This window comes from Silurus meridionalis, chromosome 1 (genome assembly GCF_014805685.1).
Source record: "Silurus meridionalis isolate SWU-2019-XX chromosome 1, ASM1480568v1, whole genome shotgun sequence".
In the NCBI taxonomy this organism is placed as follows: domain Eukaryota; kingdom Metazoa; phylum Chordata; class Actinopteri; order Siluriformes; family Siluridae; genus Silurus; species Silurus meridionalis.
The window spans coordinates 16,478,184-16,494,191 of record NC_060884.1 but is presented as its reverse complement, the minus strand read 5'-3'; the positions used below and the strand labels follow the sequence as shown (position 1 = coordinate 16,494,191).

The 16,008-nt window shown below is 38.0% G+C and overlaps 2 protein-coding genes across 2 annotated transcripts in view; both read left to right on the top strand.

Annotated features, from left to right (window-relative positions):
- Positions 1 to 1,627: 1,627 nt before the first annotated feature.
- Positions 1,628 to 9,667, top strand: ptgis (prostaglandin I2 (prostacyclin) synthase). Its single transcript, XM_046845138.1, is given in 11 exon segments — positions 1,628 to 1,766; positions 2,041 to 2,164; positions 2,656 to 2,831; positions 3,082 to 3,137; positions 3,140 to 3,221; positions 3,541 to 3,665; positions 3,808 to 3,989; positions 6,319 to 6,451; positions 6,679 to 6,860; positions 8,939 to 9,087; positions 9,290 to 9,667. Coding segments are annotated over 11 exon segments (1,440 nt in total). The 5' UTR covers positions 1,628 to 1,689; the 3' UTR covers positions 9,444 to 9,667.
- A 3,206-nt stretch (positions 9,668 to 12,873) lies between these two features.
- kcnb1 (potassium voltage-gated channel, Shab-related subfamily, member 1) overlaps positions 12,874 to 16,008 on the top strand; it is a 31,249-nt gene continuing 28,114 nt past the window's right edge. Inside the window, exons 1-3 of the mRNA XM_046859820.1 lie at positions 12,874 to 13,173; positions 13,655 to 14,006; positions 14,130 to 14,808. Of these exons, the coding sequence (XP_046715776.1) occupies positions 14,251 to 14,808 (558 nt within the window). The 5' untranslated portion in view covers positions 12,874 to 13,173; positions 13,655 to 14,006; positions 14,130 to 14,250. The remainder of the gene's footprint in view (positions 13,174 to 13,654; positions 14,007 to 14,129; positions 14,809 to 16,008) is intronic.

The following is a 16,008-nucleotide window of genomic DNA, read 5'->3' as shown; positions in this document are numbered from 1 at the left end:
TGAACAATTCTATACAAAAACTATGTCAGCTATATATACTTTTTATTGGGGTATAGCTCTGGTTGGCTATAAATAAAAAGGTAGCAAGGATGGATTGGATGATCAGCCTAATCCAGAAAAAATGTTTGTGCTTGGTTAGCAGGTCTTGCTGGTATCATAACCACCATAAAGTGGCTTGTCTGGTATCTAGAACTGAAATTCTGAGAAACAAATGGGCATAAAAGATCAAGAAAATAAAAAGCAACATTTTAAAAATTTTAATTTGCACATAACCATTACCTTCCACTACAAAAAAGTGTGTATAAGGGTATATATTATAGCAAAAGAAAACGGAACTTAAAAAGAATGAACATTTGTGTATTCCAGTTTTTTCAAATAATTCGTAAAAACTCTCAGTTTAGTGCAGCACAGTCTCCCCCTAGTGGCACAAATGCTAATTCAGTGAACAAATTCGTCAGTGTGATTTTTTTTACAATCACTGCCCAGACTTGCAGGCCCAAACATTGGCAGCAAAAGCAAAGGTATAACTTACCTTAATCCTAAATAAATTTTTTTCAGAAGTCGCTTAAGGCTAGGCTGGGCTTCATGTGAACAAGTGAGCTAAGTAAAATAACCATTCGCAGTTTGTGGGGGTGTATGTTTGTGTGTGCTTGTGTGTGCCTTTTAATTTTCAGGTAAATCTCTGACTCATACCATGGGAAAGATGATATTTTAGCTTTTAATACTACATCAATTGTCCAAAAGCAATGAAAGCGTCAATGCCTTTTATGATTAATGTCCCTAGCAGAAATAAATGTTTTTTATCCTGCCATTTCATCTAACAGCCTACATAAATCACAGATTATTACAATTTCATCTTCATGGACACTTTCTTTTAACAGAAAGCCACACTATCCTCTCAGCCACTTTTACCACAATAGTATAATAGTTTTAGCATATAGTTTTTAAAAGTAAGTGTCTAGATGCAGAGTTCTCATTATTATGGTCAGTACACATTGTAGGACAAAAATTACTATTATCTTTCATTTCATCACTTAAGGGGAAAGCATTTTATATGTTTATGTTTGCATAAAATCTGACAAAAGAGTGTTTCCCCATTTAGAAAGTATAAACAGCCGAACCCATTTATGGTACAAAGAAAACAAAACTGTTCAGTTGTCTCTTAAGTTCCTGTGTAGTCAAAAGCCTGATGGAGTAATAACTTTGAAAGGTATAAAATAATTTAAGAAAAAAAAAAAAAAAAAAAACTGCAGCACAGTAATCTTGCTTTGAGTGACTGTGAGGGGGAAGTTAAAAAGGTGCAAAATTTGTTTATATCATATATATATATATATATATATATATATATATATATATATATATATATATATATATATATATATATATATATGAAACGAAAATAAATTCGAATTTATTTAGACATCTGAATTTAAATGATGAACGCAAAAATTCATTTGTTCTTCTTCAGAACTTTCATGGGCCTGAGAGCATCATGAGATTTCGTTAGTTTCGCTCCATGTGTCACCTTCTAGTCACAATAACAGCCTGTTGTCCTGAAGCCCCGCCCCTTTCAGCTTTCAGTCCTTTATTTCGTAATAATGAGTGACGTGAGTTCACACCGCCTGCGGTTTAAATGCGACTGTACGGCGCGTGCAAACATTCTGACACGCAGCGCGCGAGCTGTACAGTATGGCGTTTACACTGGTACTGGTGCTGGTCCTCGTGGGAGTTTTTTCCGCAGTGCTTTTACTTTACACTAGACGCAGGTGAGTCTGTGAGGCAGAGATCAGCAACATCAACCAACTGTGGAGTGTTTAGGTTTTACTTCTAAGCACTGAGTTTACAGCTCATGTTACACTCCATATTAATGCCCTGTAGTGTGATATTCTGTGAGATGCTATTTGTAGATTTTTTTTAAACGACCTTTCATTTGTTTACTCATTCAAACTGCAATAATTTACCAGAATATACTTATAGATCAGTGTAGAATGAAGCTAGTCATAAATCATTGTATTTGTAATATTTTGTTCTTTTCTAAAGGCAAAGAAACGAGCCTCCTCTGGATAAAGGCATGATTCCTTGGCTTGGCCATGCCCTTGAGTTTGGAAAAGATGCTGCTAAGTTTTTAACACGCATGAAAGAAAAGCATGGAGACATTTTTACAGTAAGTTTCTTTCAGCCGTTTCTATATGAGCTATTTCCTAAATGGACAGTTCTGTTCTGTCTATACTGGTGTTCATATTGAAATAATCCACTCCACATTTTCATCATTCTGCATGTGAAAGAAGAACGGACTCATTATGATCATTGCATATTTAAGTACTTTGAAGAGATTTGATAGAAATGCCTTCTTTTGCTGAAACGGCTAAGCAAAGTTAAATGACTTGAATAGGTGTAAAACTGTGAGAAACACTCAATTGCGGTATTTGATTACATTTCATATTAACCAACTTTTCAGGTTTTGTGATAGTTGCAGTGATTGCTTTTTGGAATGGTGTCATACAAGGCGTTAATATTAGTCAACTTTTCAGCTGCATTGTCAAGAGATGATATCATCTGGTTTCTTACACAGAGTGCACCGAAACGGAAATAAAAGTACTCTTGTGTCACTCTTTCGGTTTGTTTTACAATTTACTGTTCTGATTTAATCTACAGGTGTGTGTGGCTGGGCGTTATGTGACTGTCCTGCTGGACTCCAATTGCTATGATGCTGTGCTGGCAGACACCAAATCCTTCGATCTGACTCGCTATAGCCAGCTTTTAATGAGCAGAATCTTCAAACTTCAATTGCCTAATCATGACCCAGTATCGGAGAGAAGCAAAATGGACAAGTGGGTGTTTGAGACTAGACTTGATTCCTCCTTCCATAATGCATTTCTAATGTTTTGGACTACTCCACTCCAAAACTGTACAAATTTGCATACAATAGCTTACTTTTGTATGCATTTTATTCATCTTCATATATCAGTCTTACAATAATTTGTAGCACTTTCAACAATTTATATAGAAATGTGAATTTCTTTGTTAATTAATGCCATTAATGAGATTATAACCATGTGTTTTGTGTGTATGTGTTTTTAGATACTTTGCAGGCAATCTGGCCCGACTCTGTAGCTCAATGCAGAACAATCTTCAGTTCTCGTGGCATCTGTGAATACACAGAAACCAACGGAATGGAAAAAGGACAAACTTTTTGACTTCTGTTACAGCTTGCTTTTCAAGTATGTTATTGTATGAGGCATTTGAAACAAAGGAAGTGTGAGAACCTACATTTTCTGCCAACAAACAAGTGCTGTAATAGTGACACACACACACAACATAAACACACACCTGCAGAAACCCTGAGTGTTAACTTAAGAATTTGCAGGGTGTGTTTTGGCTGCTTTTCATGTCGGGCTATTTTAGTTCACCAGACCGATATAGATGAGTACTGCTGCAGTGGCACTAGTAACCACAGTCTTTAGAAACTGCGTCTGCATTTATTCATATCAGTTCTGGCCATCAGAGTAATCTGATATTGATATCTCTTTCTCCCTCTAGGGCCGGATATCAAACCCTGTTCAGCACAGAGAATAATAATAGTGCTGAATTCACCGTGGTTTATGATGAGTTTCGGCAGTTTGACAAGATTTTGCCCAAACTGGCGCGTTGTTCTGCAAATAAAGGTATTTTGAATAAGGATAGGAAAGAATTTTTGTCACTCTTGTCATTCTTATCATTTAAAAAAAAAATGTGTTCCTTATTTTCTGAAACATGATGTACTAAACTTCACCTAAATGTTTGTGTGCACATGTAAATGCATGTTAGATGAGCTGAAAGTTGCCAGCACAGCACAAAATCGACTATGGGAACTGTTGTGTCCAAACTGGTTTTTCACGGAAGCAGTGGCCCAATCCTGGATACAGACCTACTTAGAGCACTTAGAAAAGCAGGGCTTGGACCTACAGACCCAGAGGCGAGCCCTGCTTCTCCAGCTGTGGGTTACACAGGTAAGCAGGGTCAATGTGTTGTTTCTCACATGCACACATGCACATATCCAAGATCATAGTGGAGTTATTATTTTATATATATATATATATATATATATATATATATATATATATATATATATATATATATATATATATATAATGTCTCGGCTTTGTCTTTGCAACACAGAAACAAACAAGGTAGACAGGAAACAAAATCTAGAAAAAGCTAGGGGAAATTCCTGGCCTCAGTTCATTTTCCCAAGCATACCTATATATGTGTGTGTATTTATGCATGTGTGACAAAGAGTGGGAGTAAGTGGCAAAGAAAGTGCAAACAAGAAGGAATGTGACATGGTTATTTAACTGTCAGGGCATGATGCAATAGCTGAAGAGTGTTCACCTGATCTGCTAAGGCCCTAATAACACAGTGTTTGTCAAACAGTGGCTTAAGGAAAAGAACTAATAGTACACCACCAAGCTGCTACTGTTGGGCCCTTGATCAAGGCCCTTAACCTTCTCTGCTCCAGAGGCGATTATCATGGCTGACCCTGTGCTCTGACCCAGCTTCCTAATATGCTGGGATATATAACAGAGAAATTGCACTCTGCCGAAATGTACATGTGACAATTTTATTATTTTATTATTATTAATATTATTATTATTATATTTTTATATAATATACAATATTTCAAAGATTCCTTTAAAACAACAGGAATATATATATATATATATATATATATATATATATATATATATATATATATATATATATATATATATACACACACACACACACACACACACACACACCCTTTTTTAATTTTTGGATTTTTTAAAAATGCATCAAACATTCTAGAAAGAAGCCCTTTCTGAGACGAGCTTACAAAATGCAGTGTGTGCATTTATAACATTTACGTTATTGTTTTTTTTTTGTCAGGTGTAACTAATACAGCAACGTGTTTGAAAAAATGATACTGTATACAGGGGATTTTACTGTAAAAATGGATTGTTGATGCTTTGGACCTGTTCTGTGTCTGGTGATTCAGGGTGACAATATATTTTTATCCCCAAACCTATTTGGTTCTGTCAGGAGATTCAGACTTGGCTACAGATCTTTTAAGTAGGTGATGAGCCAGACACAGAACACAGAATTGGATAGTGAAATGCAAAAGCAAAGCTGAGACTGTAAAAAAAAAAAAACCGCATAAATTGTTCTGCACAGATCACTCCCAGTTAAACCTTATTAGGTATAATAAAATATTAATTTTATGGGTGTTGATTGTTGTGCAACCAGTGCTTTGCAGATTAAAATAGTTGTAATCTTTTGATTGAGCTCAGAAGACACTGCACATGTTGTTCCTTTTCATTTTGGCTCATTTGCATTAGCGTGCCAACTTTTCTGCAGGGCAACATGTGAGTTGCCAACAGAATCTCTCAAAAACAAATATTTAAGTTTGCATATTTTGTTAGTCAAAGGTTTTATCAGATTACCTGCGACTATAATAACTGATTATTGTAAATGGAATAACACAAAATGTTCACACACAAAATGTAAAGCAGATCCCCTTCTGCTCTGATTGAGAAGATAATGCCATAGTGATGATGTACATTATATTCACACTGAAAACCATATAAAAATAAACTTAACTAACCTAAAGGTTTCTACAAATAGACTTTTTAGCACAAATGTTTGAATTACAGGAATAATTAGATTAGATTAAATTAGATTAGATTAAACTTTATTGTCATTACACATTTACAAGTACAAGGCAATGTAATGCAGTTTGGGTCTAACCAGAGTACAATAGCAGGATATAGAGCAGTGTTTACATGATTTACATAAATTAAATAAAAATAATGTTTCTTGATTTAGAAAGAGAACTTCACTTTAAGTAACCACTGTTGGGCTGGTTTTATCCTTCATTAGCTATGTTCAAGCGTCTGAGTCTCATACATTTTCAGTTTGACACGTACAGCTCTGTGAGTATAGATAGCATCATCTTTTATAGATTATCCATTGTTGATAATCATGTGAAACTAAGATCAGTGATCAGTCACATGACCCATCTTGACCAATCCTATGGCACCTGTTGTCTGATAATTCAGTTCATTGCATCAATTATAAAAACAATACAGAGTTGCTCTTTGATGTTTCGGGAGAAATTACAGATGTGGTCAAACTAGCATGTTTTGTGACATTTAAGAAATTTTGGTGTGCACATGTTGAAGAAGGAAACACTTAAGAAATTGTAATTGAGGAACTAAAAAAGTGTGTGTGTGTGTGTGTGTGTGTGTGTGTGTGTGTGTGTGTGTGTGTGTGTGTGTGTGTGTGTGTGTGTGTGTGTAGGGTAATGCTGGCCCTGCAGCATTTTGGATGCTGGGCTTCTTGCTCACACACCCAAAGGCTCTGAAAGCAGTAAATAAGGAACTGATTAGCCTACAGCACCTCCCGCTGGACAAAAGAGAAACACCAGTATTAAGTAAGTTTCAGAGGTGGTGGTACAAGAATTAATCCACATTTAAACAAAAATGCTAATTCCATACCACTCAAGCAACTTGCTTAAACAACTGTTGAAGCTTTATGTGTAGATATTTTGTTAATAGAATAACATGCTTTATTGCAATGGTGTATTTTTATATGATTTTATAATAATGTCTGCATTCTTTTTAAATCCATTTATTTTAATATTTGTGTTTGCTTTTACAGACAGCGTTCTGAGCGAGACGCTGCGCCTCAGAGCAGCTGCCCTTATCACCAGAGATGTGATGCAGGACAAAATTGTTCATTTGAGCAGCGGCCAAGAATATACTCTACGGCATGGAGATCGCCTTTGTATCTTCCCTTTACTCAGTCCTCAGATGGATCCTCAGATCCATTATGAGCCAGAGGTACAGCATCTTAACACTCAGCTGTCCTCTTCTTTTCTGTTTTCTGGGTTGAACTCCGATCAAACTTCGATCAAACAATCAGTATAGTTTTTTTTCATGTAATTGAAAGAAATCCTGTCAGAATATCATACACAATGCACGAAGGCTAAAAAGTTTAGTTTAAAGTTTACAGGTCTGGCACTATGTAGGAAGTAACACCAGGCTGGTGTCTGTGGCACACCATTAAACGGGGTGCTATTATCACCCTGAGGTTTTCGCTTTCAGTTTCTCTATGCAAGTAAAAAAAAACAGCAGAGACAGCATAAATATTTTTTTTTTTATCTGTTGCTGAACAAACGAAAACATTTGGAAACCAAATGTCTTTGTTTGTTCAGCAACAGATTTAAAAAAAAATGTATTTGTGGTAGATTATGTAAAGAGTCTGACTTACAAGTACTAATTATGAGCTGTTACCATAGAAACAATTACATATTAGAATGAGCATCCATCATTCATGTTACAGCCAGAACTGTTTTCTGAATCATGCAGGTATACAAAACTAATTCATACTTTCTTACTCTGAATAAGTTTCGATGAAATAATTCAGATTTTGTTTTCAATTCCAAAAGCATATGTTAACCAAATTTTAGTCTGACACTTTAAGCTGGCCTTAGGCCATGAGGCAAAGATTTAACATTTGGTTGGATGACTTATACCTAAAAACAAGGAAGACACCGATTGAAAAAGAACATCATGCTACAGAAATGGATGTCCTACAGCCATCAACTATATAATTTGATGGTTGCTATTGTGATATGCATTGCCGCAATCACTGAGGTATCTAAAATAAAAATAAGCAGAATACATCAAATAGTTGCAACATATCTTAAATTACATGTGAATAAAATACTTTAGAGTTATATTCAAATAGATATATCATGATCTATAGCATAATTAGCATAATTAACTCCATAATATGCTATAACTTTAAAAGAAATTGAGTTGAATATGAAAAGCCATGGTTGTTTTAAAATCAAATGAACTGAACCAAGATATTGTAAATAATTATGTAACTAGTTTAATTGAATTGTGGATAATAGATGAAGTCTGTATAAGCCATAGAGCATAGGCTAGAAAAAAATAGATAGGATGAACACTCGACTTATCATCAGGGCCACTGCTTCCCTTAACAAAGGTTACATTTTGCCATGACTTGAATGTTCAACCAGTGTTGATTTATTCATTAATACAGACTTCAAAGCACTTTTGTACTTCGCTCTGCAGAAGGGTGTCTGCTAAATGTAAATGAGTGCTACATTTGTATGCTTCGTGTCATTTTATAATACATAATTAATTGCTATGATCTGTCGAAGCAACATCAATTTTTCAAACATTCCCAAAGGCCAAATCAGTTTTGCTATAATGATTCTGACATGTTACAACATCCAAACAATACCATACACTCACCGAACACTTCAGTAACAGTGGGTAGAACCTGCCATTGCTCTCAAAGCAGCTTCAATTCAATTCAGTTCCAATGGCACGGATTTCAGAATACATAGGAAAGGTTCCTTAAGATTCTGGTACATGTTGACATGACTGCGTCACACAATTTTTGCAGATTTTTTGAGGAGCCCTCTCAGATCTTCTCAATTTCTCCATATCCCAAAGGTATTGGATTCAGATTTACTGTGCAACAATACTGTAGCATTTAAATACGCTCTGGCATTGAAGCCATGACTGATTGGTAATAACAGGCCCTATGTAACACTTTACACCAGCTCCTCCAATTTTTTGTGTAAAATCTAGAGACTGTTGTGTGTGTGAAAATCCCTGGAGATCAGAAGTTGTAGAAAAACATGTCTGCATGATGTTTGTATGCATTGCATTGCTGCCACACGACCGATGTAGATATTTGCACTGAATGAGTTTTGAGAACAGCTGTTCCAAATAAAGTGCTCAGAGTGTATATTAAGAGCCTACATACTGTACGATACTCATATAATCACTTTTGAGATGCAGTCAGCTTTCTTCAGAATGATCAGACACTTTTTGAAGAGCTATATTTGAGTCTGTGTATCTGCTTTTGCTTGTTTCAGAAGTTCAAGTTTGACCGCTTCTTAAATTCTGATGGAAAAAAGAAGAGCAATTTCAGTAAAGAGGGAAAGCAGATTGATGGTAGCTTGCCATGGGGAGCAGGGAGCAATTTGTGCCCAGCACGTGATTTTGCTTCTTGTACTTTAAAAAGGTCAGTATTAAGAAGACACACTGTGATTTTTTCATGTTTTTCAGTGCTTTTCAGTGCTATTTCCTCTAACTGTATGATTGTATATTTGATTCGTTAACAGTTCTCTTATACAACAAAATAAAAACACTTCCATGAGATTTACCTTCAGATGTTTTATTTTATTACTATTCATTTCTAAACTTCTTAACCTACTTTTTTTTAGGTTTGTGCTCATGATTCTTACACACTTTGACCTGGAGCTGTGTGACTGTAATGCACGGATGCCACAGGTGGACCCCAACCGTTATGGTTTTGGAATTCTCCAACCAGATGGGGATTTGGAAATCCGCTATAAACTCAAAAAACCACTTGCATAATGTAAAACTAGAGTCAAAACTAATTAAAATAATGTAGCATCATTGTATTTAAGCATCTGATATTATTATTACTTGCTGTTTTTGTGACGTCATTATATCACCTGTTCTTCTTCTTCTTCTTCTTCTTTCGGCTTCTCCCATTTGGGGTCGCCACAGCGGATCATCCGTCTCCATACCCCCATGTACTCTACATCTGTCTTTTTCAAACCAACTACCTGCATGTCTTCCCTCACCACATCCATAAACATCCTTAATGGCCTCTGCACATGTCCAAACCATCTCAATCTCGCCTCCCTCACCTTGTCTCCAAAACGTCCTACATGCGTGGTTCCTCTAATAAATTTGTTTCTAATTCTGTCAATCCTCGTCATTCCCAACAAAAACCTCAACATCTTCAGCTCTGCTACCTCCAGCTCCACCTCCTGTCTTTTACTCAATGCCACTGTCTCTAAACCATACAACATCTCAGGTCTCACCACAGTCCTATAAACTTTGCCTTTCACTCTCGCAGATACCCTTCTATCACAAATCACTCCTGCCGCTCTTCTCCACCCACTCCAACCCTGCCTGTACTCTTTTCTTCACTTCTCTAACACACTCTCCATTACTTTGCGTCTCCATTATATCACCTGTTATTTATTCAAATAAAACAGGTCATTCATTTTCTAATTTCTCATGTACAGTTTTTAAGATGCTATACTGCTGACAGTGTTTTGCACTTTTTCATCATTTTTAATAAAAGTGTTTCTGTTTTAGAATTTCAATTGTGTGCATTGTTCATGATGAAGTATTGCAAACTTTTCAGATTCAATAAAAAAAATTATTGACCAAATCGTTTACACTGTTTCACCAAAAATGGCACCACCTGGATTTAACCAAGCACATAGTTAAAACTTACATCGGAATAATTTCTGCCTGTGACTGTTTCATAGGGCAGCAAGTGATTAAACCCTAACTTATGCAGTGAGTAGCTTCCCAATTCTTAAAAAGTCAGAAGACATGCTACTCTGTTTCAGAAGGGTCAAATTATTGGCCTGCATTAAGCAAAGAAGAAGAAAAAACAACAACTAAGGAGATTACTGAAACTACTGATACAACTAAATACTGTCCAACACATTATTAAAACCAGGAAGGATAGTGGGGAACCATAATTCCTTTATTTTTAAAAATCTTGAATGATTGTGATTGAAGATCATTTAAATGTTTAGTGAAATCAAATTGTATCAAAACCAACATTTTTATAATTAAAAGTCAGAGCATTTTTTCCAACACAATGCAGCTGTGTAGCCTTAAGAAAACCTCTTATCAATTAAGCTAATCGGGGGAAAAAAATTCCTTGTTTGGGAGCATACAGAGTGGACTCTGGAGTAATTAAAAAGGTTTTTTGATAAGTCCAGATTTACCCTGTTCCAAAGTGATGTGCAGATCAATGTAAGAAAAGAGGCAGATGAAGTGTTGCAATCACGACTAGTAATTACAGTTCAAGCCTGTGGGGGCAGTGTTATCTGGGATTGATTTAGTTGGTCAGATTTGGGTTGAGCAATATTATTTGCACACAATTACCTGACTCCATGAATGATAAGATTTTTCCAACAATGGATTTTTTTTTCTTTGATGGCACAGGCATATATCAAGATAGCAATGCCAGGCATTTATCAGGCTCAAATGGTGAAAGCGTGGTTCAGAAAGCATAATTTTTACACTCAAATATTAATCACCAGAGAATCCAGACCATTAACCCAATGAGAATCTTTGAGATGTGCTGGAGAACATTTTACACAGCAGTCTGAATCTCCCGACATCAGTACAAGATTTTGGCGGAAGATTAGTGCAACTCTGAATGGGAAAATAAATGTTGCAGTGTTGCAAATGACATTGCATAAGCTTATTGAAATACTGCATGGCGAATGTGTTCTGTAGTCAAAGCAAAAGGAGACCCAATTATTTATTTGAGTATGTGACTTTTTCTGACCAGGCAGTGTTAAAAGAGAAAAATTTGGGTGAACTGAAGCGTTGAATATAAATAAATACAGCCCACCGTAAGTCATTCCCAGTAAATGAACTAAAACAAAAGTGCACACAAATGTGAACAAGCAAGGGAAGTGTATTTGGATTTCAGTTCACTTTATACAAATAAAGACATTAGGTATAAATTATACTCCGTTGACACAAATGCATGTGTGGAATGGGGTGTAGGTCTAAATTAACAACCAAATACCTGACCTCATTATAGTTAGTCACATCATTAGTCTATTCTTCTGTTCACAGAGCCAGTGGCAGGCAGTCAGGGCCAGCAAAGCCTTCTCTGCTGGCCTAAACACTATCAGAAGCACTGACCTACTTTTACAACCTAAATTCTAATATTTGTTCCATGAAATTGTATAAATTTATTCCCAACAGTTTATTCTCTTTATTTATCAGATTTCAGTGTCTATGTGCTGCCATGTCATGTCAGTATTGCTGGCCTTTTTACCATAGTCTCCTTGATAAATAACTCTGTTTCTTTAACCAATGAGATTTCAAATTCACCCCACAGGGCAGCTAGCTAGCCCAGAATAGTGTCAGCATTTTTCCGTCCTCTGATTGGTTGGTTCGACTGGCAAAACACATGTGTAGCTCTGCACACATGAATACATCCGAGTTGGACTTTTTTATTCCTACGGAGTAAGAGAAATTTATTTGGTCGTGGACATTCTTAAAAATCATTTTGAAGAAAAGCTAGACATCGTGAGGAGAGGTCGGCCAACCCCAAAGCTAGCTAGCTTGTCTCAGACTGGGAAAGGGTTTGTTCACCACTTCCAGACCAGTGAATACGAGCGGTACCACTGGACTACAGCCTCTGAGGAGCGCTGCAGATTATGAGTCTGCATCTCTGTTGTGTAGGTTGTATTTTATTTAATTTTTTATGTTTTTGTCATGTTATTAGACAAATATTGATTCTGAACCGCTCCAGATGATGTAGGTGACACAGTTGCGGTGGTAGTGTAGAGGTTTGGATTTTTCTTAAGTGGGTTTCTTGCTTTAGTAAAATCACCCTCATTGTTATGTTGTGTTTTTGTATAGTATTGATGGTTTCTGTAATTGCGACATGATAGTGGTGGTATTAAGAGGTGGATTAAGTCGGGTTAGTCCTAGCTGATATTTTACTGGCAGCTTTTCGAATTTGAGGCAAAATACGAAACTCGTCTTTAAGTCCTATTTAATCACTCACAGATGGGAGCACAAAAAAGACTCAACTGTGCTGTATAAGCACCTGATAAACCCCACCATAGTGCATGAACACTGGAGTAAATTCAATGTTTACCTCCAGGTGTTCACTAATAGGGGGTAACTATGAGCAGTGCATCCAGGAGAAACAGCGAGTCAGTGTAAAGATGCTGTTCGCCATTTTGCCCGAGGTCAGTGGGCCGTGGCGCAGGAGGGAGGAAGACGCTGTGCAGGTTAGTGAAGGGTTAATCCCTGATCCTGCCTTTTCTGCACACTAAAACCGCTGCCGCCAAATCAGCTCCACAGATTTACCGCTGGACTTGTTGATTTATTTCTCTTCCAATAGAAAAAAAACAACAGCGACGATTTGTCTTATACCAGATATATATGCCCAGACTGGAAGATAGCGGTCCTCCGCGTGGGCTTTATTTAATACTAGACATGGGAGTAAAGCAGTGACGCTCCTCCTGTTTTCCTTCTCATTTATGGGCTTTTCCGTCATTCTCATCCTTCAGCTACAGAGGTATGGTTTAAGCTATTATTATCATTAATTATTATTATTCATGCTAATAATAATTATTATCAGCATTATTATTATTATACACATTATTATACACATTATTATAAACCCTGATCAAATGCACAAATCAAAGCCTTTATTGACTTCCTTGTGCACATTTGTTTCCGTGCACACTTTACTTTGATCCTGATCCTTCTTTCTAAATAATCAGAAATAATAAAAAAACAAACAACACAATTAGGTAACGTGACGCCTGGATTTGACGGATGTCACTCAAAACACCGAATTTGCGCACTGGATTATTTACGCAAATTATTATTGTTTTGTGTGTGTGTGTGTGTGTGTGTGTGTGTGTGTGTGTGTGTGTGTGTTCAGTCGGATTGAGTCTAACGGGGGTTTGTGTGCGTTGGGGGTCTAAATGGCTGTAATGATGGTATAGGTGACACGCGTGTGTTTTTGTGATGATTTCCTCCTGGTTTTACAGGCTGGATGGACTGCGCGGGTGGACAGCTGATGTCAACTATTTAGCAACAAAAGATTGCTTTTGGGACATTATGTTTCCTCGTCAAACATGCTGAAGCAGAAGCACTCTACATGGATATAAGCGACTGAATTACGGACAGGTCCTCAGACGAGACGGCTTGCGTTTGATACCGACAAAATCACCACGTGCGCACTTCTCTAATGGAAAGCTTCCGGTTACTATACATTCTGGCGCGTGCTTAAAACCACCAGTTGTCTACTACTTCCTTGAATGAGAGCAGTGAATGGGAATGCCCAGCACTGATTCATCTCGAGCATCTTTCCGTTCAGACGCGTAGCTGCTACTCCCGGGGGTGAAGTGCATGCGTGCTTCTGATTCCTGACCATTTGCTATTGAATCATTGGAGCGGCACTATTTGCGTGACGCATCTGTGTGTGTGTGTGTGTGTGTGTGTGTGTATTTGTTTCCCCTCCAGCGATGGAAGAAAGCGCTTCTGACTTCGAGAGGTAACGCAGGTTCCGCGGCCCGCCCGGAGTAAGCCATAGCCTACGAAACTGCGGCCGAATTTACAAAAACCAACGGACAAAACGTCCGCCATGATCAGCAAAGCAGCCTCTCGGTCGGCGGTCTCTCTCCCCCCGGAGCCGGTGGAGATCATCCGGAGCATGGCGTGTTACCGGCGCGTGCGTCTGAACGTGGGCGGCCTGCCGCACGAGGTGCTCTGGCGCACGCTGGAGCGGCTGCCGCGTACGCGCCTCGGCAAGCTCCGCGCGTGCACCACGCACGAGGCGCTCATGGATATTTGCGACGACTACAACCTGGACGAGAACGAGTACTTCTTTGACCGGCATCCGGGCGCGTTCACGTCCATCCTGAACTTCTACCGCACGGGAAAGTTGCACATGATGGAGGAGATGTGCGCGCTCTCGTTTAGCCAGGAGCTGGACTACTGGGGCGTGGACGAGATCTACCTGGAGTCGTGCTGCCAGGCGCGCTACCACCAGAAGAAGGAGCAGATGAATGAGGAGCTGCGGCGCGAGGCTGACACGCTGAAGGAGCGCGAGGGTGAGGAGCTGGATAACGCTTGCTGCTCAGAGAAGCGCAAGAAACTGTGGGACCTGCTGGAGAAGCCCGGCTCTTCTGTAGCAGCCAAGGTAGCTATAAGAGTAACCGGCTAGTGCACTAATGTACAAGTGTGTCTGCTTGTGTGCATGCGTGTGTAGGAATCAGGATCAGACTGACACATCGTTACACAAGCATGCACGGATACACACACACGCCCCCTATATATATATATATATATATATATATATATATATATATATATATATATATATATATATATGCCTACATTAAAATACATAAATACACACTGAGAACAAATACACACTCGTGGATAAAGCAAACCCAAGGCTTTCACAATTATAGGGTTTGCTGGCAATGGGCCAGTAGCAGTGCGTAACTGAGATTTAATATCATGCACTTTTGCCCAGCTTCTGCAGTGCTTGACTGTGGTTATGGACTTCATAAGAATTAAGGATGGGTTTTTCCTCTTTTCATTCAAGGCATCCAATAATGCCATTTTCTAATACCATTAGACCTGATTCCTTGTCAAATCATGCTCGCTGCCAAGCTAAAATCGCAACGTCCACATATCTGTTGGCACATTTATAACCCAGCAATTAGCTTAAAAGGGCATATAAAAAGTGCAATTCACATTACTGCTGTTGTAGTGGAAATCACATCAGAGTAAAGCTCTTTAGCAGTAGAAATATCTAGAGTGTTTTGGGGGTAAATACTACAACAAAACTGCATTAGCATTTTGTAGATACCAGTTTCACATGCAATTGTGGTCAAGATACTCTCAATACTGAGGTCATTCTGTTCCATGAAAAAAAAATACATGCTTTCCAACTAAAGGACATTGAGAATAGTTTGGGACACAGCACATATAGATAACTCAATTTATTGACACACTTGAAGAAAATAAGCAAAACAATGTGTGTGAAAATGAATAACAGCTCAAACAAGAACATCTTAAATAGTTGTTATAATGTGCTTGTAAAGGTATCAGGTTTTAAATGTTCAGCATTCCGGTAAAGCCCTCCAATGTTGTAGCCAGTTCTTTCATAGTGGGGTGGCAATGTTCGGTGTCCAGTGGCTTCATTAGGGTGGGACAAAATACTAATTCACATACAGGCAAGATTATACTGTTGCAGCCCTTTTAGTCAAGTCAAGTCAAGTCAAGTTTATTTGTATAGCGCTTTTCACAACAGACATTGTCTCAAAGCAGCTTTACACAAATCAACAGTGATGGTGAATGGTGTGCATTTGTCCCTGATGAGCAAGCCGTG